The following is a 24,584-nucleotide window of genomic DNA, read 5'->3' as shown; positions in this document are numbered from 1 at the left end:
CCCTACTTGGGGGTGCACTCAGAGGGGGTGAGCTTTGATAGAAGGCAGCCTGCTGTCGCGGACAGACTCCTCTGGGGTCTCCTTTCAGCCCTGCCGCTCCCTTGCCTGGAGGCCTTCAGCAAAGCACTGGTGGCCCTAGGCCTCAGTCTTCCCATCTGTATATTGGGGTGGGATAGGGTAGGGGAGGCCCAGGCTTTGTATGTTGGCCTTTCTTCCTCTGCTGGGGCCCCAGGTGAACCTACCTTCCCTGCCAGCTCCACGTTCCTCACCTCCATCCCCAGCACCCCATCTCTGCTCTCAGAGCCCATTATGGCTGGTGAGGGGTTGCCAGTCGGGGCCAGGCTGGCAGAGCTGAGAGAGGTCCATTCTCCCCTTCTCCTCCTGAGAAATTTCGGGAAAGAAGGAGGTAATGGGCAGTGGAGCGTTTCAGCCCTGACTCTGAGCCTGCCATTCATGTAAGTGGGTGGTTTGACCTCCCCAAGCGTCAATTTCTCCTCTGTAAGTGGGGTTTCCAGGAGCTTCCATGCAGGGCAGGGCTAATGCACACGCCGCGCCTAGCCCTGTGCGAGTCATGAGCTGAGTTCGGAAGGCCGCCCCCGCCGCCTTCAGGGCCTGTCTCCCCAGCTGGCCCTCCACCCTGTGGTTCTGGGCTGCAGAGTGTGCAGCAAGAGCAAGAACGTGAGGGCACTTGGCCCTGGAATCCTCAGGAGGGTGGAGGGCTGGGGCAAGCAGAAAGGAGGGCACCCAGACCCCTGCGTGTCTTCGGCCGTCACCTCCTCTGCGCCTGGTCCGGCTTGTCCAGCAGGTGGCAGCCTCTGCCCGCGTGCGGCCCTCCCTCGCCCCGCCCGCCTGGCCAGCTGGATTCTGCTGGGTCCCCTCCTCTTAAAGGGGCCGTGATCTGCCTCGGCAAAGAGGGGTGGCTGCGGATGGAATTTAGGGTACAAGGCAGCGGCGTAGCCTCCCCCCGCACCATTTCTACAGCCAGGTCTCCAGCTTCTTATAGGACCTCCACCCTGATGGTGTCTGTGGGCCCCATTGCGATGAGAGAAGCCCTCCAGTCTGGGGTCAAGCAGAGTTCAAATCCAGGCCCTGCCACTTTCTGCCACTGGGCCTTGGGCAGATGCCTCCGTCCTCTGAGCCTCAGGGTCCTCACTTGTTCTGTTGGGATTAACTGCATTGATGGTTATGAGATGTCGGGCACACAGCAGCAGCTCACAGATCTGTTTTGCTTCCCATTCCAGGCGTGTGTGTGTCCCAGGCTTGGGAGAAACCAGGGCAGAGTGGAGGCCAGAGGGGAGCTTAAGAGTCTCTGCAGCCCCACTCTCTTCTCCATGATCCCCCAAGACTGTTGATGGGGCCAGACAGCCCCCCAAAGGATCCCAAGTGTGTGGGGAAGGCGGTGAGGGGGTGCTGGGGGTGCGTGAGGGCTCCAAGGTCAATGCTCGAGAGAACGAGGGCATTTCTCAGGCGCGTGCACGGGCAGGCTGAGGTGTGAGCGTGCGCCTGTGTGTCAGGGCTGCGTCTGGGACCCGTGTGTGCGAGAGCACTACCGATGGCTGGTTGGGGCACGCGGGGAATCGGAGGCGGGGGTGTGCAGGTGTGGCCGCGCGTTTCCCTTAGTGTGTCTGCGGGTTTGAAGGCACAAGTAGTGTGTCCAGGGGTGTGCCCTGCGGGTCTCAGGGAGCAGGTGTGTGGGTGAGGAGTGAATGAGTCTTGGTCCAGGAATGTGGGTCCAGGCGCGTCTCAGGAAGTGTGTGCGAGTGTGTGATATGTATTCTTGTGTGTGTGTGTTTACATGTGAGTATGAGGAGCACAAAGGTGAAGTTGGCTTCCTTTGGAAAGAAGCACAGGGCATGTCCAGGACTGAACCTCTGCTCTCCTTGTCCTTCTCACGCGCAGAGGACATAGGGGGCTTTTGCTTTTCAGCAGCACCCGGATAGGCAAAGTGGGACCCCAGGAATGGACCAGGAATATTCCAGACCCTCCAAGGCCCCAGTGCAAGCGGGATGCATGCCCAGCCTCCACGCCTGCCGGGGTAGGAGTCCAGAGCTGGACTTAGGACGCCTGGCAGGGAGGACTTCTGGACGCCCTTGGATCAAGTGCTCCCTGTCTCTGAACCCCTGCCTTTCTGGTGCAGCCTCGGAAGGGACATGTGCCATGTGTCAGGCATGCGCTGTGGAGGCTGGCGCGGGGAGCAGGTAAACACACATGTTTGGCCATGAGCAGGACCTGGGGTCAACCCACCCCCGCCTCTTACGTGCTGCTGCTGCTAAGTCACATCAGTCGTGTCCGACTCTGTGCGGCCTCACAGACGGCAGCCCACCAGGCTCCTCCATCCCTGGATTCTCTAGGCAAGAATACTGGAGTGGGTTGCCGTTTCCTTCTCCAATGCATACATGCATGCTAAGTCGCTTCAGTTGTGTCTGACACTGTGCGACCCCATGGACAGCAGCCCACCAGGCTCCTCTGTCCATGGGATTCTTCAGGCAAGAGTACTGGAGCAGGTTGCCATGTCCTTCTCCGCCTTACGTGCTAACCTTGGGCTTTAAGTTCTCCTTAACACTTACTCAGTTTCATCATCTGTAAAATGGGGTCAGTCATAATACCCAACTCAGAGTTCAACTGTAAAGACTAAACAAAATACAATTCAGGCTAAAACGTACGTGTGTGGCCTTAGTCGCTCAGTCGCGTCCAACTCTTTGCGACCCCACGGACTGTATGCAGCCCGCCAGGCTCCTCTGTCCATGGGATTCTCCAAGCAAGAATACTGGAGTGGGTTGCCATGCCCTCCACCAGGGAATCTTCCCAACCCAGGGTCAAACCCAGGTCTCCCATATTGCAGGCACATTCTTTATCGTCTGAGCCACCTGGGAAGCCCCTTATTAATGCATCAGGAACTCCTCTGCAATTTTCATATATCAAGTCATTTAATCCTCCCAACAACCCATTGAGGTGGGTACCATCAGTATTCCCACTTTACAGATCAGGAAACTGAGATTCACCAAAGCTACATAAAATGTACATAATTGGATTTAAGCAAATGGTGATCCAGGATTCGAGCCCAGGCTGATGGGGCTCCCGGGACCTGCTAAATAGACGCTGTAAAATGCTAAATATGGGCCTGCCTTGTAAGCACTTAAATAACTGTTGTCATTCTTCAGCCTCCCTCCCAAAGCCCAAGGTAGCCAGTGAACTTCAGGCTCAGCAGATGTGGATTCAGATATTTATTCCAGGAAGAGTTCCAAGACATGATCTCCGTTCAGGCAGCTAAACCAACAGAATCCCCACTTGATAGGGCAGAGCAGAGATGGCCAGAGAGGCAGAGTGAGTGGGCCAGGGTCACACAGCAGGATGCAGAGGCCATGGTGGGGGCGGGGGAGGTCTTCCCTGCTCAAGCAGATGGGAAGATGAGGAAGCCGCTGAAGATGCTATCGGCCTCTGGGCCGTGGTATATGCGGCCCTTACTGGCATCTTTTTCAATCCAGACCTGGTCTCCCTGCTGGAGGTGCAGCACCGTGCCCCCAGACACCACCTGCAAGAATCCCTTGCTGTTGAAGTCACAGAAGCCCAAGGGCTGGATCTGGCCCCTCCGAGAGGACCTGATGGACAGGCAGATGTCCCACTTGGACACCACCTGGAAGGTGAAATAGTAGTAGCCGGGGACGGAGCAGCGGAACCTGCCCGTGTTGTTCTGGTACACGTTCTCCTGGTTGGTGATGACCTCTCCGAAGATGACCACATTGTCTCTCGTCAGAGGGTTTGGTCTCACTGCCGAGAAGGCTGGCCGTGGCTGGTCCTTGATGTTTCCGGGGCTGCCTTTGGTGCCCTTCAACCCCGGGAGGCCAGGGGGCCCCATGGGACCAGAGGGTCCTGGGTAGCCCATTCTGCCTGGATTTCCAGGGGGTCCAGGGTCGCCCTGGTCTCCTTTAAGGCCGCGGATGCCTGTCTGGATGGCAGGGGCCCCTGTGGGGAGAAAGGTCAGGTTGGGAGTGAGAGTCTGGTATCCTCCAGACCTCAGGGAGGTGGCTGGGACCCCAGATAGCTGTGGGATAAGAGTCTAGGGGAATGTCTGGGCCTGACTGATTCTGACTGGTTCTGTGTGACCTTGAACAAGTGTCTCAACCTCTCTGAGCCCCAGCTTGTTTGTCTGTAAAATGAGAAATTGAACAGACACTTGGGGAGGGATCAGGTTCTGGGAAAAGGCAGTCCACTGGCTTCACTGCACTCCTGCCCACAGCTGGGCACTCCACACCTCCCCCTGTCCCCCGCCAGGCCATTGACCTCGACTTCTTCCAATTCAGGGACTACCTGTAGGATGCCTGGGTGCAGATCATTGCAAATGCCTAGGCAGATCTTTCTGGTGGTCTATGGACTGGGAGTCTCAGGGTGATTACACGAGACCATCTTTTCCAGCTCTGGTCTTGCCCTCCTCCCTTTTCCTTCGCCCTTGGCCTTTTTTCTAGAATATGAGTTTCTGAAGCTTGAGGAGGCAGGGAAGGGGGAGGCAGAGACAGACGTGCAGGGAAGCTGGAAGCAAAAAGGATAGTTGTTAGGGACTGACCCCTCTCCACAGGCTGGGTGGGGCCTTCCTGCCTTTTACAGATGAGGCAGCTGAGGCCCAGAGAGCGTGAGTGACTCACTCGAGGGCATTGGTCTTTGTGGGGGTCGAACAAATACCAAGGCTGGGCTCAGCTCTAGGACCTTTTATAGGCCTTGCTTGAAGTGGCCTACTCTGCAGAGGGGGACAGCAAGGCCAAAGAAAGAGGACGTGGCAGTTAACGGGGATACAGAGAGGCCCCGTGTACTGTCCGTGGCCTTGGGAGGAGGCTAGACCCGGGGACCAAGCACAGACTGGAGGGCTTCACGCGGGGGCCCAGGTGGACTCCTGTTTCTCACTGCCACCCTGAGCCACCACCTCCAGGAGGCCAGCCCAGGCCCAGGGAGGAGGGGCTGGGGTCCCGAGGCAGGGCTTACCAGGCTCCCCTCGCTCCCCTTTGAGGCCTGGCCGTCCGGGTCGGCCGGGTATTCCTGCGCTCCCGTTAATCCCGTCTGGGGCTCGGCATACGTCCTGGGTCACGGAGGAGGCCAGGGAGATGGCCAGCACACTGATCACCAGCCAGCCCCGGGGGGCTTCCATGGTCCCACTGTGGAGACAAGAGCAGGGCCTGGGCAGGCTGGACGCCACACACCGCGCACACCCGACTCACACGCTTGAACCATGCCCCCCCCATGACATCTATATATGTCCCTGACCTTTGCACACATACCCCACCCAGGGCCTTTGAAGTCCACCCTCCACCCAGCTCCAAGGACCCCCCAGCATACACGCAGAACCACAAACTCCCACAGATTGACACACACAACTGAACATACCCATAGGGTTACACACGCAGACACACGAACACAGCTGCTAGCCCTCACACACCTACACAACACAACAAGCAAACTTAAAAGTTCACCACACACCCCTGGCCACTCCGACGGACATATTCCATCCCTCACTCACCGGAACACACACAGCCATATACTCCCTACAGATGATCGGTTCCTCTGAATAAATATTTATTGAGTTCCTGCTCTCTGTTTAATTAACACTCTCTCACCCAGATGGCAGAGTTGCACATCCACACCAGAATTCACAAACACCCGACACACACCTCTGCTCCCTCCCCCACACACAGCTGGACAGAGGACAGAGGACAGACAGCTGACTGTCCCCTACTGGCCCTCTCTGTGGGACCCCTCTGTTGGGCTCTGACACCTCAGCCTTTTCCCAGCCTCTTGTGTTTTGGTGGGGGGCCAGGACCCAGGAATTCTGGTTAGAGCTGATGGCTCTGTGGCTACCTCCCCCCCTCCCCCCAAGCCTCTGGAGTTAAGGTCCCCCCATTTACTTGTTCTGGGTCCTGGATCAGTGCCCCCAGCCCTGTCCTGGCACAGAACCAGCTAGCAGCACTCTCCCTCCCTCCCTGCCCGATCCAGTCTCCTGGGCCACCTCCCCTGGCTCACTAAACATCACAGCCACCTTCCCCACCCAGCGGTGGCCTCACCTGCGTCCAGTCTTCAACGCACTGGATATTCTGGTCCTTCACCCGGGGACCCCTGTGGGACACCCAGCAGGGCGGTGCTGGCCCGGGGCCAAGTTTCACTTCCCTTCCCACTTCTCCTTCTCCTTCCCTGGAACCGCCCTGGGGGCCAGAGGCCAGCAAGGGACATTTTGAGCAGACCTCAGCAAGACTGGAACACGGGACATCCTACCCCAACCACAGCTGGCGCAAGCACAGGGCAGCGAGGCGGGAGGCTGCCAGGATGGGGGCGGAGGAAGGGTCCTGGGCGGGGCAGTGAGACTCCCGGAGGCACAGGGCAGCAGGGTAGAAGGAACCTTCTCTCAAATCAGTGACTTGTAAGACCTTTTCACGATCACGGAAGCAGCGCGTGTTCATTGCCAAAAGCCTGGCAATACAGAAAGGCACAGAGAAACAAGGACAGTAACGCAGTAGCGAGCAGCTCGGTCATCAGCTTTCTAGACGGCTGCTTCCTCGCTGCGTGTCCTCGGAACTGTACTTAACTTCCTGGGGCCTCAGTCATTTTTTGGTTGTCGTTCATAAGTTGGAAGCAACAGATTCTACTTTGTTGAACAGTATAAAGTTTTAGCGACATACATACAAAACACTGGACACTTAATAATCAGCTTTTATCAACATTTAAAAATCAAAAAATAAAAATCAGCAGTAAATGCCCATCCAGAGAACTGCAGTCACCATTTGGAGGAATCACCCAGTCTTGCTCACGGTCACCGATGGGGGCCTCCCAACCTGTCAGCCCAGCTCCCTTTGTCGTTGCCAGCCCGAGAACGCCTTTCTTTAGACTGAGCGATTCTGTCTCCCCCAAACCGGAGGCCAGTGTGTTCAGGCCTGGGCTGACCACGTCTTTCTGCTTCTCCCCATGGCCGTGTTTTGTCATTGCTGTCTTTGCTTTGTTTCCTTTTCCAGAGGGAGGAGGAGAGAAAAAGGAGGAGGAGAAGAGGGAGAGTTGTTGCACCAGGGCAGGGGAAGACAGCCTAGGACCAGGGTTTTCGAGCCTCTGGGACTCCCTTTTTCTTGCAACCTTGTGTGACAGATGATGTGCATACAACAAGGACAGGTGGGGATGCTCTGGCTTAAGGGTGGGGGCCCAGAGCTCCTACCGCCAGCCCCTTTCCTGCTCCTCAGGATTCAGGGGCTCAGGGAAGCTAGCACCTCTCTATGAGCTTGGGCAAGCCACATCACTTCTCTGGATCTCGAGTTTCTTTACCTGTAAAATAGGGTGATACAGTCCCTTTGGTGGATTGCCAAGGGATTATATGAACCCATAAGGAAGTTTAGGTTTCCCAGGTGGCGCTAGTGGTAAAGAACCTGCCAACCAATGTAGGAGACATAAGAGATGAGAGTTCGATCCCTGGGTCAGGAAGGTCCCCTTGAGTTGGGCATGGCAACCCACTCCAGTATTCTTGCCTGAAGAATCCCACGGACAGTGGAGCCTGGCAGGCTGCAGTCCATAGGATCGCAATGAGTTGGACACGACTGAAGTGACTTAGCATGCATGAACACACACAAAAGGAATTTTATACTGTCAAATACCACATTAAAATAAGTCATCGTTATAAATAATATCTGTGTGAACTTGGTCCAGTTGCCTAACCTCTCTGAACCTCACTTTCTCAAGAAGAGGGAGAAGATGAGGGAGAAAGCAGGAAGGCTGGTCTGGAACATCCCTTCCAGCACTGTCTTCTTTGATTGCATTGTGTCAATCTTGCCTCCCTGCAAGAGGAGTTGGAAATACTGGGTCAGAGCCAGAACGGCCAGCCTGATTGCTCCCATTTTACTGATGAAGAAACTGAAGATCAGAAACAGAAAGACTTTCCCAAGATCATACAGAAAATGACAGAGTTGGCATGCTGCTGCTGCTGCTAAGTCACTTCAGTCGTGTCCGACTCTGTGCGACCCCATAGACGGAAGCCCACCAGGCTCCCCCGTCCCTAGGATTCTCCAGGCAAGAACACTGGAGTGGGTTGCCATTTCCTTCTCCAATGTGTGAAAGTGAAAAGTGAAAGTGAAGTCGCTCAGTCGTGTCCGACCCTTAGCGACCCCACGGACTGCAGCCTACCAGGCTCCTCCATCCATGGGATTTTCTAGACAAGAGTACTGGAGTGGCTTGCCATTGCCTTCTCCGCCAGTGGTCCGCAGTGCCCTTCAAAGTCCCTGTGACGCTCCCGCTGGGCCCCGCTGACTGTGGGGTGGCCTGAACACACAAAGGCTGGCGCCCCCCCAGTCAGAGCCAGAGGGCCCCAGAGCAGAACATCTGTGTGGCTCTGGGGGTTCAGACAATCCTGGGGCAAACGTACAGTCAGAGAGGAGTGGGGCCCAGCCTGGCTCACTCAGAGCCCTACTCCGCGGTCACAGCACTAAGCGTCTGTGGCCGTGAGTGCGTGCTTCCACAGCGATTACTAAGGGTGGACACAGGGTCTGGCACAGATTAGGCACAGTAATCCTTTGCTGAACTGAAACTAAACCTCGATTAGTCAGACCCACCCCCACCCCCAGTCTGTCTGAAGTTGCAGAGAAACCTGGCTGCCTGCTTCTTGACCTTCCCAGTTGGGATCCCCAACGTGTGCCCAGATTAGAGAGACCCCTGGGTGCACATCTCACGGAGCTGGGGCTTCCCCGGGCCTTAGGTAGGGTCTGGTCTAAGGTAGACACAGCAAGTTACAAGGATGTACGCTGTGGCGCCACAGACCTGTCTCCCCCCGCACCGGACACTGGACCAAAATGTGCTCAAAGGCAAGGAGGCTCCGATGTATCTGCTTCTCCAGGACCCCAAACAAGGGAGGCCAGACACCGAAGGCACACCCTGCGAAAGCCGTGGAGCGCGGGGCCCGGAACTGCATACCTCTCCATGCCGTCTCCAATAAGCTCCTCTCCGTCCTCCTCCTCCTCCAGGGGCCCCTCGGTGCCCAGCAGTCCCTCCGACTCATCCTCAAAGTGGGGAAGGTCCCGGCCAGGGCTGGAGGTCAGGGCATCCGTGCGCCGGGAGCTGCTCCGCCCGGGGCTGGAGGTGAGGGGCTCGTTGGCGCGCCGCCGCGGGCCCGGGCTGGACGCCACCGTCAAGGACTCGGAGGATTCCACCATCTCAGAGTTGGCATAGGAAGAAACAAATACTATGAAAGGTTCTCAGTATAACTTTCACAATATTAAATGCACGATGCATGTAGAAATACGCAGTGAGGGACCACGCTGGCAGTTCAGTGGCCGAGACTCTGTGCTCCCTCTGCAGGGGGCCTGGGTTCAGTCATGGTCAGGGGACGAGATCCCACCTGCCACAACTGAGATCCAAGATCCCGAGTGCTGCAACTAAGACCCAACGCAGCCAGACAAATACATAAATAGTTTAAAAAAGAAATGCATAGGGAGCATGTGTTAGTTTTCTTTTGCAGTTTACAAAACTGGTTAATGCTCTTTAGGGCAATAAAATCATCATGGTGGAGTTATCTACTCTACTGGAAAGAAATCATTTGCATCTCTACCAGACAAAAATAATTGGCAACTTATCAGTTTTCTACCAGCTAACAGCTATCTTTACAGAGCCTGGGCCCTAATCAATAGTAAATAATAAGTCAAGCAAAGTGACATTCCCCTGGAGTGTCAGGTGACCCTTAGGAGGGCTTGTTAGACATGACTCTAATTTGACTTTGAAAGGACACCAGTTATCTATTTGCCTTATTTCCTAGTGTTGGATGATTTCACTTATCAGGCTGTTGCAAGAGTATAAACACTTCCCAAGAAATGAAAGACATCAATAATAATGAACATATCATTAGTGTGAAAAGTAATGGGTCAGCAGTAGCCCTATGAATGTCACAGCTGGGACACCTTCAATCAGAAGAGGAGGGTGTCTTTTTCATTTTCTCCAGAGCTCAGGGTCCTGGAGGGGAGGTGGGAGTGGAGGGATGAGAGGAAACCCCTTGTCATGCTTGTGAGGTCAGGATCCAGGAGCTCCATCCCAGAGAGCAGTCAAGGGTCTGGGGGTAATCAGAGAAATAATTTCTAAATTACTCAGATTCTTCCGGTGGGGTGGAGTCGTCACCTCCCTCTCAAGGGTTGCATTCCAAAATCAGCATATGAAGCAATAATTGTCAATGGGCAATATCACCCTTGGAAAAAATTCTTAGGAAAGCACCATGTTGAAGACCATTAATACCTTTTCGGGATAGTTCTATGCGGTCACTTTTAGCGTTGACATTAAAACAGGTTTCTAGTCCTTCAGCGGAGTATCAGTTGGCTAATGTATACCCCCTTTTAAAAAAATTAAATCTTTAAAGACTGGAGCTGTACTCAGTGGTGAGGTGTTTAGACCACAAGAGGCTCTGCATCTGAGGTGGACAGTGGGGGAGGGGTGGGGCCGGGGTGTGGGAGGGTGGTTAGGGGTGGAGGGGTCGGGGCCGCAAGTGCACGCTACAGAATAGGATCCTTGGGGGTCTGAAGCAGCAAGGATGGACAGCAACCCCTGCCATATTTTAATGGGTATCTTTAGTTCTTTCTCTCTGAATTTTATTAGGCAAAATGCAGATAGCCCGATGTGTATATAATGTAACTCTAAAGTTCTTGTGTTGCATTTAAAAAACACGGAGGTATTATTTACACACAGTAAAACGCACAAACTTTAAGTGCCCCTGTTCAGTGGCTTTTTATGTAAATGAAGACACCCTTTACCACACCCAGATCAAAACACAGAACATTTCCATCACCCCAGCAACTTGCCTCGTGCCTCCTGTTGTACCATTGGCCCTCAATGTCCGCATCCACGGATCCCACTCACCACGGATCAAAAATATGTGAAAAAGAATTCCAGCGAGTTCCCCAAAAAGCAAAACCTGAATTTGCCACACGCAGGCAACCATTTACTACCATTTGCATTGTATTTACAATTATTTACATAGCATTTACATTGTATTAGGTATTATAAGTGATCTAGAAAGGATTAAAAGTATACCGGAGGATGTGTGTAGGTTATATGCAAATGATACGCCATTTTATAGAAGAGACTTGAGCATCCTTGGATTTGGGTCTCCAAAGGGGCACAGGGGTGTCCTGGAACCAATCCCCTGCAGATACAAAGGGACGACTGTGTTCTACCCGCAAGGAGACCAGGGATTCGACCTCTCACCACGGGTTGCTTCTACCTGTTCTGAAACTTCACGTAAATAGAATCCCTCAGTGTCTTTTGTGTCTGGCTCCTTTCATTTCACATGCTTGTGAGATTCAGCCTTGCTTGTGCTTCATGCCGGTATCGGTTTGGCTGAGCGGTACTCCGTGGTACCTACGCATGCAGCACCACGTGTAGCCCTGCTCCTTTTCATGGAAATTTTCGGTTATGATGAAAAACACTAAGAACATTCTCGGACAATCCTCCTCCCTGTGCCATCCTGTGAACGGGTGTGTTCGAATCCCCACGGTACTGTCTGAACCCCAGGAAGGGGGACATGACGTTGACACGGACACCCCTTCACTCTCATCTGCTACCCCGCACCTCCCTCTCCGTCAAAAGCACAAACCTCCAGACTCGCTACCCGATCCACTTTTTCTCCTGCTCCCGGCCGGCTCTTTATTATGGAGATTGTCTTAATCTTGTCTTTCTTGCGAAATCCTTCCCCTCCTCTGGGGGCCTTCAGAACCTCTCCTTCCGTTCTCCTTCCCTCCACCCGTAAGATCAGGGTTTCTTTTCTCGGTGCGGGGAGTGTTTGGGAATTGGGGAGGGAACTGTCAGAAACTGCCACACGTCTTCGGTGCCTGTACTTTATTCTTTGCCTCTCTCAGCAGATAAAAGAGCTTCGGGGGATTGTTTTATGAAAAACGGAGGGGATCGCAAAACGACAAATAACTTGTTGTGGAGATGGAGGCAGCGTGGATTCAAGTTCAGCATCTCCCCCCTTTCTGCCTTGTGTGCTCTTGCAGGAGAGAACGCCGGTATTTGGGGATGGCATTGACCCCTCGGACTGGGATGAGGCTTCTGATCAGTGTTCTTTGAATTTGGTGCATGGCAGGCACTTAGCAAAATTCCCACCTCCTACTCAAGGCTGCCCATGCAAGGAGACCAGTTGAGAAGTTTGATGGGGGAGAAGTAAAAAAAAAAGACCAAACACAGCAAAAATTATTTTGTGGGGAAGAGTAAGGAAAATACGGGGGGGAAAAAAAACCAACCAAAAAAGCAAACAAGCTCCCCTAACTGCTGGCTGCAGCTGGAGACCAGCATCCTGGCTGCCCAGGAGGGAGAAGCCCAATCCTGCTGGGAGCCAGGTGGAGCTGCTCTTGGAGACGTTCCCAACATGGAGATTGCAGATCCGGCTGGAAAGGCGCTAATGGAAGCCACCAGGCATGCAGGCAGGTGAGATGTAAAAAGATTAGGAGGATTAGGAGTGAGTTTGGAAAACAGATAGTGCCGGCTGTGGGAGCCGGCCAGGAGGACACACCTCTGCCTGGTGGAGGCCGGATCTGGGTCCCGAGGGATGTCTGGATCCCACATCCAGGGAATGTGATACCCAGAAGGCCTGGCTAATGCGACCTTCCAAGAAGTTCACACAGATGCAAGGAGAGGGGCCTGGCCAAGCCTCCACCCCACCTCACCTTTAGATCCTCATCCCTGCTCACCACGTGGACTGCCTCCCTCGTTTTCCTGTCACTTGGCCTCATTTCCACCTTTACTCATTCTTTCCCTGGGGATAAAGGATGTTATGTTAAACGATAAAATTAAAGGCGTGTCTTAGTGCATTTGCAAGGTGTTAATGGGCTCTAATTAGTAAGCCCTGCTGCTAGACTTAACACAAGTGCTCTATATACTAATTCCGTTATTGCAACCCTGAGGAGGTAATGCTACGATAAGACCCTTTAACAGATGAAGCTCAGAGAGGGTAAGCAACTCGCCCAAGGTCACACAGCCAGAAGCTGGTAATTTCCACCGCATCAGGTAGCTTTCTGAAGATGGTCACACTGGAATCCTGCAGAGCTAAAACAGGAACTCTGGAAGGGAGAGAGGAATGGTGAAGATGAAAATGTTGGGTATGGGGACTCTGAAGGCAAGATTTGCCAACTTCACAAATTTACCTCCCCTGTGCCAAGTGTTTTACATATATCGTCTTACTTAACTTATACAGTATCCTTACAGGGTAGTGTATTGGCTCATTTTTCAAGATGAAGAAACTAAGGCTCAGGTAAAGTGACTCGTGGGTCTAGGGTTGCCAGATTTTGTTTGTTGTTCAGTCGCTCAGTTGTGTCTGACTCTTTGCGACCCCAGGGGCTGCAGCACGCCAGGCTTCCCTATCCTTCCCTATCTCCTGCAGTTTGCTCAAACTCATGTCCATTGAGTCAATGATGCCATCCAACCATCTCATACTCTGTCACCCCCTTCTCCTCTTGCCCTCATTTTTTCCCCGCATCATGGTCTTTTCCAAGGAGTCAGCTCTTCTCATCAGGTGGCCAAAGATTTAACAAATAAAAATACAGGATGGCCTGTTCAATTTGAATTTCAGATAAACAACACTATGCATAGGAATACTTATACTAAAATATATATATATATGTATATATTCATCCTGTATTTTATCTGGCAGCCTACAGTGGTCATGCAGCCTGTGAGTGGCTGTTCTCCCTCCTCTCCCTGGCTCATGAGGAAGCCTGTCTTGGTCGGAAGAGGTGGGCTGAAGGTGTGCACCTCTCTGCCTCCCAGGGCAAAGGGGAAGATGCGCCTTCATCTCCATCCAGGGTCTCCAAGATCCCTGCTCTGGTGGGAGAGCCAAGACCCCCAGCCAGGTTCCCTCACTCTGACCCCCATCCCCATCAAGACTCTTCCTGCCTTAGATTTTCATCAGGAGAGGCCACTATGGGCTGGAGGCAGGGGACTCCCAGTTCCGTGGTTGTCCATGGACAGATCACCCCTCTGGGCCTCAGTTTCCCTATTTGTAAAAAAAAAAAAAGGAGGGAGGAGTTGAACCAAAATAGTAGTTCCCTGGGTCAGAGCCCCACTGGGGAGCTGGTTAAGGATGCCATTACTCAAGCTGCACTCCTTTGTCCTGAACAGAATTTCAGGGGTGGGGCCCAGAGACTCAGCAGTTTCCATGGGTGCCTTGGATGAGCTGAGGCAAGCAGTCCAGCACCTTTCTGGAGCTCTGACAGCACCTGGGAGTCTGTCCAATCCTGACACGTGGTCTCCGCCTGCCCTCTGCTTCTGACATGTGGGGATCAGGTGCTGAAGGGTCTCTAGACACCTTGATCAGAGTAGTAGAAAGGAGGAAAGTCCAGGTTTGTTGGGTTGGGCCAGGGTAAGAGGGAGGGAAGATCACTAAATCTCCCCTGAGCAGAGATCATTTCCAACCTGGGAATTTCAGGAGTATTTCTTACCTCTGAGTAGAGATGGATATTTTTCACGGCCCCTGCCTGGCTCACGTGACTGCCCACCAGGGCACCAGTGAGGCTGCTGTTGTTGAAGGCACCAGTGAACTGATTGATGGACAGACAGAGGCTCAGGGAGGGCAATCAGCTTCTAGTGTCACACAGCAGAGCGTCCCTGCTGGCTCAGCTGGTAAAGAATCTGCCCGCAATGCGGGAGACCTGGGTTCCATCCCTGGGTTGGGAAGATCCCCTGGAGGAGGGAATGGCTACCCACTCCAGTATTCTGGCCTGGAGAATCCCATGGACTGTATAGTCCATGGGGTCATAAAGAGTTGGGACACGACTGAGCGACTTTCACGTTCCCAGCAGAGCTGCTTCAGTCTCTGGTCTCTGGGGGTGGGATTCTGTCCCCCAGCCTCACCCTAAGGCAGTCCTGGAAGGTGTCTAGGGTAGCAATATCCTGTTCCTGTGGTCCAGGCGCTGCTTTCTTCATGGTGATGTTCTGAGCCTCTGCGTCCGTCCTGCCAGCTGCTCACAGCAGCTCACAACTGTCCACTCCCGTACCTCAGGTCCAATCTCCCTTCTCCTTTCCCTGAACAGGGGGTCAAGCCCGGGGGCAGAGCCGGGACCAGAGCCGGGACCTGGGCACGGGTCTGCTGTGAGGGGCTCCTCCTCATTTTTGCCCCCGTGGGGCGGCTTCGGAATCTGGGCAAATGACAGCTGCTTCCGCCGGTCCCCTCCCCCTCCTTCCAGCCCTCTGCTGATTACAAATAAACACCCGGGCTACGCGGGGGAGTAATTAACTCTCCAACACCAGGAGAAAGTAATCAGCCTGGAGTTTGCTGCAGGTGGGAAAAGAGCAGGCTTTTCCTAGGGAGTATGCAAATAAATCGAAGTTTGCAAACCACCCCTCGGGCTCCACAGAAAGGCTGTCAGAACCGAGGACGCCCAGCTGCTAAGCAGGCACCGGGTGATGCTGCCCCCAGCTGCAGGGGGGCCTGGCCCCTCACTCAAGTTTATGGGGGGGGGGTGGATCGGAGGGTTCAACGTAGGAGTGGGGGGCCTTGCCTTCGGGGCTCCCCTGCGCACCTGCAGTCCTTGTGTCTGGAGCTCTGCAGGGAGGCAGAGGGAGAAACAGGCTCTGGGAGGACTGGCTTTGAATCACACCACCGGTCCTTGCTCATGTGACTCTGAGCAAGTCACTCCTACCTTCCTGAACCTCAGTTTTCTCATTGAAAGATGGGGATACAAAGACACTCTTTTCAGGCTTGCATGGAGAGCTGGACAGACATAAAGCCTCTACCCTGGCCTGGCACTTGGGTGTTCAGCAAGTGGGAACTCTTATCAGAAAGCATCACGATCCATGAGGGCGGTGTGCTCCCGGGTCAAGGCCATGACCCCTCGGGGGCTCATGGGTGCCTGGTCTACATTTCAGGGGGTGCAGTCAGCCTTGTGACATGTAACTTGAAAGGGTTCGAGAATGGCCTTTCCCTTCTGTTTCCAGGTATCTTATTTGGTTAGCCAAAAAGTTCATTTGGGTTTTTCAAAACTATCTTGAGAACTTTTTGGCCAGCGTAATATTTCTCCTGCCTTGCTTGAAATTCTGGACCTGGACTAGGGTAAGGAGAGTGAGGGCCCCAGTGGGAGAAAATTTAAGGAGGCATTCACTAAGGACCAAGGACCGGGTGACTGCAGAACTGATCCTGAGGGTGAGCACCACCTTAAATATGCCCCCAGGCACTGGACCCAACTCATCCTCATCCAGGCTCTGATGAGACCCCCCGCCATTGTCAAGCCCTCTCTCAGAATTAAGCCTCCTCCTTTAAAGAGATTCTGGAGGGGAGCAGGGAGGGAGCAAGAGGAAATTTTCTGAGTGATGGAAATGTTTTATGGCTACATTGGAGTGTCAGGGGCACCGGTGTATGTGTTTCTCAAAACTCACCAAATAGCACATTTAAATTATGTGTATTTCACTGTATATAAATTTTATTTCCATAAAACATAATTTTAAATTAAATAAAATGTAGGTATCTTCTGGGAGACATCTCACATTAATGTGCAGTTATGGTGATGATCAAGGTGGTCATTCCACTTCTGCTTGTATACCTCCTGTGACAGGGAGCTCACCACTTACGGAGCCAGGACATCACTTGTTTGGCAGTAGAACTAGGATCTGAACACAGATCTTACTCCAGAGTCCAAGGCCTCGACCTCAGCTCTACTGACTGTCCCAGGGTTGTGTGTGCTTGGGAATCATCATGAGGGTTATATGAGGTGTGACATGTGAAATGTTTGTCACATATCACAAGATGTTTAAGAGCTTCTGTGCATGTGGAATTGCACTTCCCCAAGATTGCCAGGAGAAATAACAATAACCTCAGATATGCAGATGACACCATCCTTATGGCAGAAAGTGAAGAAGAACTAAAGAGCCTCTTGATGAAAGTGAAAGAAGAGAGTGAAAAATTTGGCTTAAAGCTCAACATTCAGAAAACTAAGATCATGGCATCTGGTCCCATCACTTCATGGCAAATAGATGGGGAAACAATGGCAGGCTTTATTTTGGGGCTCCAAAATCACTGCAGATGGTGACTGCAGCCATGAAATTAAAAGACACTTGCTCCTTGGAAGAAAAGTTATGACCAACCTAGACAGCATAAAGACATTACTTTGCCAACAAAAGTCTGTCTAATCAAGGCTGTGGTATTTCCAGTGGTCATGTATGGATGTGAGAGTTGGACTATGAAGAAAGTGGAGCACCAAAGAATTGATGCTTTTGAACTGTGGTGTTGGAGAAGACTCTTGAGAGTCCCTTGGACTGCAAGGAGATCCAACCAGTCCATCCTAAAGAAGATCAGTCCTGAATATTCATTGGAAGGACTGATGTTGAAGCTGAAACTCCAATACTTTGGCCACCTGATGCGAAGAACTGACTCACTGGAAAAGACCTTGATGCTGGGAAAGATCGAAGGCAGGAGGAGAAGGGGACGACAGAAGATGAGATGGCTGGATGGCATCACCGACTCCATGGGCATGCTGCTAAGTCACTTCAGTCGTGTCCGACTCCGTGCGACCCCCATAGATGGAAGCCCACCAGGCTCCCCCGTCCCTGGGATTCTCCAGGCAAGAACACTGGAGTGGGTTGCCATTTCCTTCTCCAATGTGTGAAAGTGAAAAGTGAAGTTGCTCAGTTGCGTCTGACTCTTCGCGGCCCCATAGACTGCAGCCTATCAGGCTCCTCCGTCCATGGGATTTTCTAGGCAAGAGTACTGGAGTGGCTTGCCATTGCCTTCTCCAATACAGTCCTAGCAGTCTGTTAATGAAAGAAAGATCTGGGACCAGTTCAGTGCAATGACATATGAGCGGAAGGGACGTGGCTGGCGCAAGTCCTCTAACACGCTCTTGTCCCGCTGCCACTGTGGAGTCCTCGTGTAGCGATGCTTGGAGCTGCAGAGTCCAAGTGGCCTGGCTCACTGAGTGTCTGCACGGAGGACACCTGTCCTGGAGAATCATCTGGACCACAGCAGGCTTTGCAGGAGCAATGGGTAAACCTCGGTGCTGTCGAGACGCTTGAGCGCGTGTTATTCCCATAGCATACCTTCCTTGTCCTGGCCCATACGGCACAGAATGCTATGATGTTAATATTGTTGCTAGGCCTTGTAGTCTGAATCACCTTCCTCCTCTTCATTTCCAGGCTGTCATTGTCAATGACAGCACCCTCAAAGAACCCTTCAGGCCACACCATTTTCTGCTTATCCCCACTGAGCTGTCCAGGGTCCTGTCCTCCGTCTGAACTCTCCAGCACTGCTCAGACTTTCATCAGCTCTGTGTAGTCTAAGCTGGGCTGCAGGGTTTCTAAAATGAGAAATAACCAGATTCACCTTTGGAGAGCTTAAATTCTGTTGTGGGGAGGCAGATGTGGAAATAATTCCCAAAGTAGGAGGTTTATCAGGTGCCAGAGAGTATAGAAACTGGAGGTGGGAGTTCCCAAAGGGTAAAAGAGGTCACCACAGTGTAGGAATCTTGGGACACTTCCTTGGAGGAGGCGGAGGGGAGAGGAATGGGAGGGGGAGGGGCGGGGAGGGGGGCAGGCCTCGGTAGCTCCCTCTGATACTCTGGGCTCTCATCACAACTCCAGTCTGAGTCCCAGTTCCTCTACTTCCATCTGCTGTGTAAGGTGAATCAGGCGTTCTGGTTTTCTCATCTGTAAAATGGGGACAATAAGAATATACCTTTACAGGGTTGTTGCAAGAACTCAACAAGTTAATGTGAAGTGCTTACTTCATGTGAAGTGCTTACGCAGCGCCTGGCATGCAGTGATTACTCAGTGAAGAGCTGTTTTATGACCGCATTTGGCCCTTGCAACAACCCTGCAAGAGGACAGAAATAACTAGCATTGTCTCTGTCTCGCAAATAAGAAAAAGGAGGCTCAGAACACACAGCTAAGAAGCGGATGAGCGTGGTCTGGCAGCTGTGCCTGCCTTTCACCAGAGCCCGTTTGGGGTTAGAATTTGTGTCCTCACCGCTTCCTCTGCCATGACCACTTTTCCCAACTCTTTCCACTTTTGAGACTCCACTCTTCTTTTTCTTTAACATTTATTTAATTTTTTAAATTGAAGGATAATTTCTCTACAGAATTTTGCTGTTTTCTGTCAAACCTCAACATGAATCAGCCACAGGTATACATATATCCCCTCCCTTTTGAACCTCCCTCCCAGCTCCCTCCCCACCCCACCCCTCTAGGTTGATACAGAGCCCCTGTTTGAGTTTCCTGAGCCACACAGCAAATTCCTGTTGGCTGTCTATTTTACACATGGTGATGTGAGTTTCCATGTTACTCTTTCCACTCATCTCACCCTCTCCTGCCCTCTCCCCATGTCCATAAGTCTATTCTCTGTTTCTCCATTGCTGGCCTGTAAGTAAATTCTTTAGTACCATTTTTCTAGATTCCGTATATATGGGTTAGAATATGATATTTATCTTTCTGTTTCTGACTTACTTCACCCTGTATAATACGTTTTGGGTTCATCAGCCTCACTAGAACTGACTCAAATGCGTTCTCTACTCTTCTTTTTTAAATTATGGCAACATATACAAAACAAAATTTTTTTAACCATTTTGACCATTTTAAAGTGTGCGATTCAGTGACATTAAATACAGTTACATTGCTGTGCAGCCATTGCCACCATCTGTCTCCAGAACTCTGAAACCCTGTACCCATTAAATAGGAACTCTCTGCCCCTCTCCCTCCAGTCCTTGGCAACCATACTTTATTTTCTGTCTCTGTGAATCTGACTACGTTAGGTGCCTCATGTAAATGGCATCATACAGTATTTATTATTTCATGACTGGCTTATTTCACTTAGCACGAAACATCCTCCAAATTCCTCCGTGTTTTAACATGTGTCAGAATTTCCTTCCTTGATAAATCTGAATGCTATTTCATTGTATGTATAATTCACATTTTATTTATCCGCTCATCTGTTGATGGAACTTCTTCTATCTTCTGGCTATTTAGTGTGATAAATGCTGTCATGAACATAGGTTCAAATGTCATGAACATAGGTGTACAAATACATTTTAGGGTCCCTGCTTTCATGAGACCCTACCACTGCCACCAACTTGGGAGCCTCTCCAAGATCTTTGCCAGGGTCCCCAGTTCCCAGTGACCCAGGAGCCAGGCCCCCACCCAGCTCACAACCCACAGACCATTCTGCTACCCATTTGGCTCCCTGCCTTCACTGCTGCGATTCTCCTCTACCTGGCAGCCCTTCTGCACCATCTCCTTAACACAGATCCACGTATTCCCCAAGGCTCACCTTAAATGCCTCCCACTCCAGGAAAACTGCTTCTGCCCTCCAATGTTCTCTCCTGCCCAGCCCTCCATCTTTCCCTTGCTTAAGTCTCTGATTATTTTTTAAAATATGGACTTGAGTTTGAGGAAGCTCCAGGAGTTGGTGATGGTCAGGGAAGCCTGGCGTGCTGCAGTCCATGGGGTCGTAGAGTCGGACACGACTGAGAGACTGAACTGAATTGATTTTTAAAATTTTTATTTATATATTTATTTATTGTTGTTGTTTAATCACTAAGTTGTGTCCAGCTCTTTGCAACCCCATGCATTGCAGCATATCAGGCTCCTCTGTCCTCCACTATCTCCTGGACTTTGCTCAAATTCATGCCAATTGAGTTGGTGATGCTATCTAACCATCTCATCCTCTGTCACCCCCTTCTCCTCCTGCTCTCAATCTTTCCCAGGATCAGGCTCTTGTCCAGTAAGTTGACTCTTTGCATCAGGTGGCCAAAGTACTGGAACTTCAGCTTCAGCATCAGTCCTTCCAGTGAATATTCAGGGTTGATTTTCTTTAGGATGGACTGGTTTGATCTCCTTGCTGTCCAATGGACTCTCAAGAGTCTTCTCTAAGTACTACGATTTGAAAGCATTAATTCTTCGACGCTCAGCCTTCTTTATGGTGCAACTCTCACATCCATGCATCGCTTATTTAGTATTTATTTATGGCTGCATTGAGTGTTTGTTGCTGCGCTCAGGCTGTCTCTCGTTGCAGTGAGTGGGGCTACTCCCTAGTTGCGGTGCTCAGGCTTCTCATTGCGTTGGCTTCTCTTGTTACAGAGCACAGACTCTATGGCAGTTGTCCCCAACCTTTTCAGGACCGGTTTCATGGGAGACAACTGCTCGTCTTCTGCTGTGCAGCCCAACCCCTAACAGACCATGGGCCAGGTTGGGGACCCCTGCTCTAGGGCAAGTGGACTTCAGCAGTTGTGATCCACGGGCTTAGTTGCCTCACGGCATGTGGGATCTTCCTGGACCAGGGATCGAACCTGTGTTGCAGTCAAATTCTTACCCATTGGACCACCAGGGAAGTCCGTCTCTGTTTACTTTATACCTTACATTACTATTGTCTGAGACTGCCTGATCTCGCCAACCCCCTTCCTTCCAGAATAGGCAGTTTCCTTTAGCATGTTGTAGAGATAATCTCCCCTTGAAGGGAAGCAAAAACGGCAAAAAGGAGAGCCCTCCTCCCACCAACCTCCTCCTCCCTCCAAGAATGTGTCCAGACGGAGTGACCAAGCACTCTGGTTTCACGCACTGGTGGGAGGAATTGGATGAATTAGAGTGACGTGGCTTCTCCTGTCTTGTGCCACTCTGACTTTTCAATCTAGAAAAGTGTCCTGCTCACCTGCCAGGACACCTCTGTCACCTGAGGGGTTGGGGCCGTGTGAGTTCAGAGAGCTTTTGCTGTTTGGCTTGAATGCTCCTGCCTTCCACTAAGCTCCTGGATTCCTGAAAGCCCTCTGCCTGGATTCTTTTGTTCTGCCGCCTGGTTTTACTCAGAACCCAAACTTCAAGGGGGTTGGTTCTGGTTCCCCCATCTCCAGGCCTGGTTTCTCAGAGCCCAGGTGGGTGCTGGGTTTTCTGTAGCAACGAGGTGGTCGTGACTTCCTAGGGCTTTCAGCCTCTGCGGAGGACTAACTGGGGTTGCCACTCCAGAGCACCCCCTTTTGGCTTCTCAGCAGGCAGGGGTGGCCAGGTTATTTTTGTGATAAAAGTTTAATAAATTGAAAGGCACGGTTTTCATTCTGTGGGTAATTAGCTGCCGCCGCTGTGCTCCCTCCTAATTGTCTCCCTCACTCCAGACGGGCGTAGATCAATAGGAAGCGGCCGCTGCATGGTGAAAGTCACAATTAATTAATTGTCGGGCGTGTGTGTGTCTCCATCTCTGTCACATCAAAGGCTCGGGGGCGGCAGCTGCCCACATTTCTGGCCCTGCTGGGCCAGCCCAGCCCAGAGCCCCAGATGCACGTGACTACACGCCACCGGGCACGCTTCCTGCCTCTCCCCTGGGCAGTGAGGCTCCTGGATGAGGGGTCCCCTGAGACCTCTGGCTCAAGGACTTTCTCCGACAGCCAGCATTTTCTTGGCACCCCATTCCAAACACAGGCTCCATTAGATCTTTGCCCAGGTACGTGTCCCCTGGTCCCCTGGCTCGTGCTCCAATTCATTCTCCTCCCTGCGGTCTAAATCCTCAGCTTCTGGAGCTCTGTGATGAGCTAGAAGGGTGGGGTGAGGAGTAGGTGGGAGGGAGGTTCAAGAGAGAGGGGATATATGTATACATACGGCTGATTCACTTTGTTGTTCAGCAGAAAATAACACAGCATTGTAAAGCAATTATACTCCAATTGAAAGAGAAAAGAAAAACAAAGTCAATGAAACATTAGAGAAAAAGAAAATCTGTAGCTTTTATAGGTTAAAACTTTGACTGTATCCAGAATGGTGGTTGATTGTCTCTGGTGGTGGGGGTAGGTATTGACTAGAAGAGAGGACATTCAGGGATGCTGGGAATGACCTGCGTTTTTATCTGGGTGGTAGTTTCATGGGCTGTGGGCTTCCCTGGTGGCTCAGATGGTAAAGAATTGCCTGCAATTCAGGAGACCCCGGAGAAGGCAATGGCAAGCCACTCCAGTACTCTTGCCCAGAGGATCCCATGGTTGGAGGAGCCTGGTAGGCTGCAGTCCATGGGGTCGCTAAGGGTTGGACACAACTGAGCGACTTCTTTCACTTTTCACTTTCACACATTGGAGAAGGAAATGGCAACCCACTCCAGTGTTCTTGTCTGGAGAATCCCAGGGACGGGGGAGCCTGGTGGGTTTGTCTATGGGGTCACAAAGAGTCGGACGCGACTGAAGTGACTTAGCAGCAGCAGCAGCAGGAGACCCAGCTTTGATCCCTGGGTTGGGATGGGAAGATCCCCTGGAGAAAGAAATGGTTCCCCTACTCCAGTATTCTTGCCTGGAGAATTCCATGGACTGAGGAACCTGGTGGGCTACAGTCCATGGGGTTGCAAAGAGTTGGACATGACTAACACTTTCATTGGTGTATACCTACATACTAAGCTATTTTGCTATACACTTCAGTTTAGTGCAAACTGTTAAACATGCAAGACTAATGCCTCTCTCCTATTCAGTACGAACAACTTTATGCGCCAGGCATTGAGACAGGATGGAGAGGAACATGGCCCTGGGATGATGAAACCAGAGGCCCTGCTTAAATATACTTTCCTAACCTTCACCATCAGCCTTGGAGAAAGACAGCGTGATCCCCATTTTACAGATGGAGAAGCAGAGGCGTGGAGAGGCTGGGGGGTGGAGGGGGAGGACCTGTGTGTGCTGAGGGGCTTGTGTGCCCCCTGCACAAGCTCAGTGCCTTACACGCCTCCACCGCTCCATGAAGGTGGAGCGATACGTCCCATTTTACAGCGAAACTGAGGCTCAGGCAGGCAGGGTCCCTTATCTGAGGTCACACATCCTGGGGGTGCTGAATTGGGTCTGGAACCAGGGTTGTCTCCTTTTCAACATCTCCCTGAAGGGCAGATATGGAGGAAGGGGGGAAGGACAAGGAGAAGTGGGGGGGAAGTTGTTAGGGGCCTGAGAGGGGATGAGCCCACGGGGGAGCACGCCCAGCAGGGAGTGAGCGTGAAAGAGGTGGTGCTGAGGACAGGCTTGTGGACGCACCCACACGCAGGCACACACGTCCGCTGCTTCTGTCCCATTCCATCCTTCCTAGTGGGGCTCCCTGCTGCTTCTCTGGGGCCAGTGAGGCCAACCTGCCCTCTCCTGTAGAGCAGGAGAGGAATTGAGTGGTCTCACCTGCTCGGCACCCAGAGGGGGCTGGGTGGGGGCGCTGGGCTTTTCCTCCTCCGTCTCAGCTGGGCTCCCAGCCCCACCCCCGCCCTCCCCAGCTCGGCAGGTGACCCTTGGCCCTGGGAGAGGTCAGCCCCCCCCACCCCCTCCCCACCATCCTGGACACCAGGGCCAGAGCTCCATGCTGTCGCATACCCCTTCCCCCCTCCCCAAGCAGGATGATCCTCCTCCAACCGGAGCCAAGCCGGATGGGTTGACAAATATTGTAAGAACTTCATCGCCAGTGGGGCGAGGAGGTGCCTGTCCTTCTGTCGGCTGCTTCTCAGTGAGAACACAGCAGCGAGTCCAGCCTCCCCTGCCTGGCTGGGCATCAGGGGAGGCCACCTCCGTGCTCCCACTGCCGGGGCTGCCTGTCATCGAGCCTTTGAAGTGGCGCCTGATTTTCCAGTCTGTCTGAAGTCGCTGGCTGTTTATGCAGCAGCTGGTCCGGCAAGTCCCCCCGCCGGGCCT

The 24,584-nt window shown here is 52.3% G+C and overlaps 1 protein-coding gene across 2 annotated transcripts; it reads right to left on the bottom strand.

Annotated features, from left to right (window-relative positions):
• Positions 1-3,209: 3,209 nt before the first annotated feature.
• C1QA (complement C1q A chain) lies at positions 3,210-6,186 on the bottom strand. Of its 2 annotated transcripts, XM_055397645.2 has the most exons (3): positions 6,048-6,186; positions 4,975-5,144; positions 3,210-3,963 (listed from the first exon to the last, which is right to left on the bottom strand). In XM_055397645.2, exons 2-3 carry the CDS (start codon positions 5,135-5,137, stop codon positions 3,392-3,394), a joined length of 735 nt encoding a protein of 244 aa, XP_055253620.1. In that variant the 5' UTR covers positions 5,138-5,144; positions 6,048-6,186; the 3' UTR covers positions 3,210-3,391. The 2 variants fall into 2 exon arrangements, with proteins under 2 accessions (XP_055253620.1, XP_055253621.1); XM_055397646.2 differs by lacking the exon at positions 6,048-6,186 and having other exon boundaries at positions 4,975-5,165.
• Positions 6,187-24,584: the final 18,398 nt, after the last annotated feature.

The sequence above is a fragment of the Moschus berezovskii genome, chromosome 2 (assembly GCF_049115385.1).
Source record: "Moschus berezovskii isolate FMDL1 chromosome 2, NW_MosBer_1.0, whole genome shotgun sequence".
In the NCBI taxonomy this organism is placed as follows: Eukaryota; Metazoa; Chordata; class Mammalia; order Artiodactyla; family Moschidae; genus Moschus; species Moschus berezovskii.
The sequence above is the reverse complement of the archived record's forward strand: the minus strand, read 5'-3'. Positions and strand labels throughout refer to the sequence as shown.

Bases quoted from the DNA above. Each gene is read 5' to 3' on its own strand.
- C1QA (XM_055397645.2), bottom strand. From the start codon at position 5,137: ATGGAAGCCCCCCGGGGCTGGCTGGTGATCAGTGTGCTGGCCATCTCC. The intron at 3,964-4,974 runs GTAAGCCCTGCC...TTCTCCCCACAG, and splicing joins AGGGGAGCGAGGGGAGCCTG to GGGCCCCTGCCATCCAGACA.